This window comes from Euprymna scolopes, chromosome 25, assembly GCF_053919585.1.
Source record: "Euprymna scolopes isolate OS-2025 chromosome 25, ASM5391958v1, whole genome shotgun sequence".
Lineage (NCBI taxonomy): Eukaryota > Metazoa > Mollusca > Cephalopoda > Sepiida > Sepiolidae > Euprymna > Euprymna scolopes.
Window position 1 is genome coordinate 14,774,042 of NC_136506.1, and position 7,625 is coordinate 14,781,666.

The window sequence follows — 7,625 nt, forward strand, 5'->3', positions numbered from 1 at the left end:
GGCTATTTGATACTGGAGATATTGATAATCGTACTCTATTTCCAAAAGAGTGGAGATATAACATATGAGAAATATTTTGAATCAAGTCTCCTCTCGCTGTTACTTTAGATCATTTAAAACAATAAACATGTTTTAGCCTCTTCTCCATCAAAGCCGGATATTTTGGGAAAGTATCAGATATTTTGTAATTCATATGCAAAATCATAATTCATAATCTTATTATATATATATTAGCATATATATATTAATATCCTATTATATATATATATATTAGCATATATATATTAATATCCTATTATATATATATTAGCATATATATATATATATTAATATCCTATTATATATATATTAGCATATATATATATATATATTAATATCCTATTATATATATATTAGCATATATATATTAATATCCTATTATATATATATATATTAGCATATATATATTAATATCCTGAAGATGTCCCCAGCAATAAGAGACGAAATTTGATCACCATTTTATAAATTCATTCAGTTTTTCTTTTTTCAAAACAACATATATGTATATATATATATATATATATATATATATATATATATATATATATATATATATATATATATATATTATAAAGTGTAAGAGACAGAGCCTAAATGAGCAAAGTCTCAGTAGAATATATTTTAAAGTGCTTTTACAGCCTTTTCAAAAACGATATGGAAACACACCCTTACAAAGGTACTTATTTTATAAACTTTTTTGTAAATATAATTCCTTACTTTTGTTGAAATCTTATCTCATATCGAAAAATTAAAAAGAAAATAGCTTTTCATACTTATAGGTAATTTCTCCCTTATAAAAATCCTATCCAAGGATAAAATTAAAATACGATTCTTATTTTTCCTACTATTTTATCTCTTTTTACCATCTAACCTATTAAAAATCATTACACCATAGTGTAATCCTATCACATAGACATATATCAACAAATGCAATAGAAAATATATCTAATATTTATCATATAAACAAAAGAATTGAATTCCACATACAATTTTTATTTTTTATTCTAGGTTTACAAACTATATTTACTTCAATATGCTGGTTTACATTTGGTGTTTTCTCTCCCTCCCCCTCCATTTATGCTGATGAGGAGAAGATATCCAGAAATATTTTACTTATTTCTCGATGGTTTTATTTTTAAATATTGAATGAATAAAAGGATATCGTTTCGGAAACGATCGATGTTGTTATGTTTCCTCCTATGAAAACTTGATTGATAATTTCCCAATTATTAATTTCTCACCCTTTATATATAATATATATATATGTGTATATATGTATATATATGTATATGTATATATATATGTATGTATATATGTATATATATATGTATATATATGTATATATACACATGTATGTATATATATATGTATATATATGTATATGTATATATATATATGTATATATATATGTATATATATATGTATATATGTATGTATATATATGTATGTATATATATGTATATATGTATGTATATATATGTAAATATATATGTATATATGTATATATGTATGTATATATATATGTATGTATATATATATATGTAAATATATATGTATATATGTATATATATGTATGTATATATGTATGTATATATATCTATATATATGTAAATATATGTATGTATATATATCTATATATATGTAAATATATATGTATATGTATATATATGTATGTATATATATCTATATATATGTGTGTATATATATATGTATGCATATATATGTATGTATATATATATATGTATGCATATATATATGTATGTATATATATATGTATGCATATATATGTATGTATATATATATGTATGCATATATATATGTATATATATATGTATGCATATATATATGTATGCATATATATGTATGCATATATATATGTATGTATATATATATGTATACATATATTTGTATATATATATATATATATATATATATATATATAATATAAAGCTGAACGTCTGTGTGTGTGTCTGGTCACGAATAGGCTCCTATATGGTTGACTATTATAGAAAACTGATCCCATATAATGACAGAAGATGTATCGAGACACAGGATTGGGTATGTTTGATCTGGCATAATGACGATTCATTAAAATTATGGGGTCTGCGTACGAGCCTGGTCCACAAAGTATGGAAATAAAAAATTTAAAAATTTAAAAAAAAAAAACGTTTACAAGTGTTTTTGATATAGATGTACATAATAATACTTGGATAAGTATGTTTTAACTTAAATAGGGATCGTATAATAAAATTGTTCGCGCTTGGCCTTCATAAAATGGAAATAGGCACAAACTTTAATAAAGACTTTGCATATCTATCTGCGTAAATATACTTTGATAATTATGTTTCAGTTTGAAGAAATATGGTATAATAAAATTTTGGGGTGTTCGTTCGTGCCTGACCTCTATAGAATGGAAATATGTCACAAAGTTTAACAAGGCTTTTTTAATATAGATCCACAGAATATTGTGATAAGTGTTTCAGTGTGAACAGAGATGGTATAATAAATTATGAGGTTTATCTATTTTATTTTTACTTTCATCATATTTTGCTTTGGTTTTGATACCCCGAAATTCGAAGCTATCTTTTTACATCCCTTCCTTTTCATAACCTATCATACTTTCATAAATCAGAGTCCCTTTTCTGTCTGTTGATTTTGAACCCAGTCAACGACGGATACGTTTGCTAGTATATATATAAAACTTGAATCCCTTCAGCTAAACCAAAAGAATTCTTGGTAAAATTATTTATTACATGAGATGGAAGGTCATAACAATTAAGCGACAGTCACTCGGAAGAAAAAAGATATAAGCGTGACACACGAAATAACACACACGCTATTGTATTATTATATAGGTAAGAATAATATTATAAAAAGAATTTTGAACTACGATTATCACTGTTGCATTTGGTAATTTGTGTTTTGTTTTTTCTTTGCTTCCAGGCAAATTTGTTACAGATGGTGTCCGTGAGACTGGAACTCCTTGCACCTATTCGTTTATCAGCACAAACTCGAGTAAGAGTGGAGGTTTGTTTTCGCCGAGGTATCCTCAGAACTATCCCCCTGGAGCAAGTTGTCAGTTTATCTTTGAAGGATTACCTGGAGAAAAAGTTCGAATTGAATTCGAGAACATTCAACTGCATCATGTTGACAAAAGGTAAGAATTTAATTGCGTTAATATTGGCGGCATATGCGTAACGTCGCAGAAATTATAAAGTCTTTCTTTTTTACATATCTGCTTCGTTTATTTAAAGTGAAGAAAAATACGATTTCCATTTTTGCTTGACATTTGAAACTGGTAAGAAAAATATCGGATATTGTTAAAATGCGTCCATTCAATCTGTTCTTAAGATACGTCCGTTTAAATTGTTTATATATGCCTATTTGAGAAACAAGTAATTGTGAGCAATCGCTGTTCTTTTCTTTTTTTTTTTTTACTTAGGCATCACCACATTATCAAGGCCAAGAGGCCACTCAAGGATAAGGGTTAAAGAGTGTACATTAGAAATTGGACAATATAGTAATCATTAGTACTGAAAATTTGGTAAATTTGATAACTTATATTGAACGGCTCATCAAGAACTTATTTACGTTAGACTTAAAGACAACCATATTGTAGTCAGCCGGAAAGCAGGACAACGGAAGACAATTCCCAAGGCGTGCAGTTCTAAGAAAGAAGCACTGTTCATGGGATCTACGTTTAGGTTTAGGCACAGATAAAGATTGGGGGGAATTATTGATAGTGTTTACAGCTAGACGAGTGTTTCTTGTGAAAGTTTGGCGAGGGGGGACCATAGATTGAAGCTCAGTCGAACACTTTCCATGAAAATAACGATACATCAGAGACAAACTCGCAACATCTCTTCTGTGAGATAGAGGTTGCAAGGAAGAGAAAAGGACATCTCCTACGAGGCTACGAAGTCTATTTTGAACTCTATCAAGGCAGGACAATTCCTTTCTAGCAGCTCCTGCCCAGATGTGGCAACAGTATTCCATCCTTGGACGTACCTGGCTCTTATATAGATAGAGAATAGCATCAGCAGTGAGATATCTACCGGATCGATAGAGAGATCCCACCATTTTTCCAGCGGCCTTGGCAACAGATTTGATGTACGTGTTCCATTTAAGATCAGGAGTAATGGTCAAGCCACAGGGAGTCAGGGAGGTCGGTTTCTTTTATTTTTTCGGCTAAGATGTTATTTACTGTTTTGGTCCATTCTTCAAACTTTTAGTATGCTAACAAAACAGCAGCACCTTCTTTGGAGGAAAAAATAAAAACACACACATCGCCGGGTTTTTAATCCTCTTAGATTTCTGTTCTTTATTGCGCTTTTAAACTTAAGCTATTAAACGAAAATGCTATTTCAAAGGCATTCATTAGAGACAAGCCGAAATTCGATTTCAAACGCAATCCTGACAGACTAACGAAAATACTATTTCAAAATACATCTGTACAGGCAATCAGAAAATTCTATTCTTAACTTAATTCTGACAGGCGAGCGAAAATGTTATTTCAAAATTAATGTCGACAGACAAAGGAAAATACTATTCCAAATGCATTCATGACAGAAAGCGAAATGTTATTTCAAACGCAATCCTGATAGACAAAGATGCTATTTCAAAATTATCCTGACAGACTAACGTAAATGCTATTTCAAAAGTAAACCTGGAAAACAACCGTCAATTCTATTTAAAAATGAATTCATATAGACAAATGGAAATATTCTTTTAAACTTTATTCCGACAAACGAAGATGTTATTTCGAACTTCATCCTAACAGACAAACGGAAATAGTATTTAAAACGTAATTCTGGCAGAGAAAAGAAAATTCTATTTCCAACTAAAATCTGGACAGACAAATAAAAATTGGATTTCAAACTTAATCCCGAAAGATTTTAGAAATATATTTTCAAACTTAAGCAATTGTAATTGTAATGTAATTGCTTGTTTGAATTTAGGATACATTGACAAAAAATCGAGTTTCTGTGAGAATTGTCTCCAAGAGAATTGCCTTCAAAATCACAGGCTGTTGCGATCATATGATTTGGTCTTCTTGTCTTACCTCATGACCATAAATTAAAAACGAATCCGGTATGGTTACTCCGGAGAAGGTCTGAGATTATATCGGCCGAAACCTTATGAGAGTAACATCTAAGACGAAATGGAGTAATCCAAATAAGCAAGTTATGAAAAATCATCTACATCGACAAAGGAACGCCGCGAGTCTATTTCTATTTTATTTTCATAGTTGCTAGTTCCAAAAGTGGAGACTCCAATGTTTTTATTTTTAGAAAGGATCCACCACTTATGAAGGCCCGGAGGCCACTCAAGGATAAAAGTCAATGAGTGCAATTAAGTCAATAGGAAAATATCGTAGTAATGTTAGTAGTGGAAAATTTCGTAAATTTGATTACTCATCATCAAGAACTTGTTCACGTGAAACTTGAAGACGACCAGTTGGAAAGCAGGAAAATGGAACAGAGTCCCCAAGAAAGAAGCTTTGTTCATGGAATCTACATTAAGGTTTAGGCACAGATAAAGAGTGGATGAAATTATTGATAGTAATTTTTAACTACAGAAGCTAAAGAGCTACAGAGACGGGAGTGGTACCATTAAAATCATTGTCCATTCATTATGTAACGGGATCAATCGAATTTTCTGTTGATATGCACGGACAAATCTAACGATGTGGTTTCAAATCTGAACATAACCGACGGACATAACAACTTATAGAGTGCTTGGACGCATTTTAATAAACTGACGCTTGTTTTGCATTAATTAAGAAAAACATTTTTTAATAATTTTGTTACCGCTTATTTAAAAAAAAAAATAAATATATATATATTTTCAAGATTCAATTTTTGTTTTGTATTTTGCCATATAGCAAATATTTTTTGTGTGTGCATTCTTTTTCTTGCCCCATTTGTGAGATGTTTAAAACTTTATGAGAAAGGTATTCTCTTTCAAATTCGAAAGCGAAAAAAAAAAAAACAACAAAAAAACTGAAAACCCACAGAAATTTTTTTTAAGTAAATTGTTTTAAATTATCTGTGGAAATTAATTATTTATGATTATACTTCGCTGAAATAAATTGGCTTACTTTTAAACACATCCAAACATTAACCGCCAAGGGCGCAGCGTTAAAATGGCAAACAAAAAAAAAACCGAATACAATGGATAAAATAACACACATAATATCTCAATTTGCTTAAAAAATGAATATCACTAGAAAATAATATAGCAATATTATTCGGACATAATTTAATCAAATTTGTACAACTCATTTAAGGTTAGGCCCTTTCATTTCTTACTTAGTCTTTAAATTATGTACATTCGACAGCTGATTATTCTATTCAAAGCTGATATAGATATAAGACAGAGATTCTTCTGTTTCTTTATTTTTCTTGTAAAATATTGTCCTGTATTCAGTTCCTAACTATTGAAGATATCGATAATGAACAATTCACATCCTGCTCAATAACAATATTAGCTATATATATATATATATATATATATATATATATATATATATATATATATTGTGTATATTTAGGCAACATTTTCTCATTTAGGCAAATATTATTGAATAGCACGGAATTATTCTGTTTTACAATTTTCCTTTTTATCTTCTCCAATCTCCGAATAGTCCTTTTTGTGTTCTTCTCGAAATTGTATATGTTGGATCCATAATCGCGAGCGCTTTCGACAGAAGTACTTCTATCATCCTCAGGCATATTGTAGAAATAAATGTAGGGATTGTTTTTTTTTTTATTTACTTATATATACATTTTTTCCTAGTCACGTGGTAGCTTGTTACAAGTTAGGTGGGTGGACTTGTATATATATGTGTGTGTGTGTGTGTGTGTGTATGTATATATATATGTGTGTGTGTGTGTATATGTATATGTGTGTGTCTATATGTATATATATATGTGTGTATATGTATATATATATATATATATATATATATATATATATATATATAAAGGAACAAACCGTATTATGTGTTCATCAACATTTCGTCTTTATTTCGAGACTTGCTCTTTATTTTGTCGGAATACTATTTCCATATTTCTCATCATATATATATATATATATATATATATATATATATATATATATATATATATATATAAGAACAAATAGTTAATAAAACATGTTAAAAAACACTGAAAAAAACTATTTCCTATTTGGTTTTATCGAGCTTTTACATCTGGTTGAGATTACTTTATAAATATTAACTCTTCAATATTTATAATATAGTTTAGTTTTGCTATCTTGGATTATTTTGCTAAACTTAACTGTAATACTTATATATATATATATATATATATATATATATATATATATATATATATATATATATACATAACGTTCGTAGCAAAAGTATTTGGTACATTTTTTTTCATATTTCTCAAAATATATAAAGTTAATTTTAATGAAATTTATACTCAACCTTTGAATATAGATTATCTATCTTAAAATGAAATAGAAATGAAGATATACTTAGTTTACAAATATTTATTAACAAAAAATCAAATTATTGATATGCAAAAGTATTGAACACACAGTCAAATTTCATTCTT

General features: G+C 28.2%; 1 protein-coding gene across 19 annotated transcripts in view; it reads left to right on the plus strand.

Moving 5' to 3' along the window:
- The window catches only part of LOC145247280 (suppressor of lurcher protein 1-like), a 1,714,203-nt gene that overhangs the window by 1,002,252 nt on the left and 704,326 nt on the right, over positions 1–7,625 (plus strand). For all 19 annotated transcript variants that reach the window (XM_080108885.1, XM_080108889.1, XM_080108891.1 and 16 more), the window contains one exon: positions 2,983–3,196. In XM_080108885.1, coding sequence (XP_079965011.1) covers positions 2,983–3,196 — 214 coding nt within the window. The remainder of the gene's footprint in view (positions 1–2,982; positions 3,197–7,625) is intronic.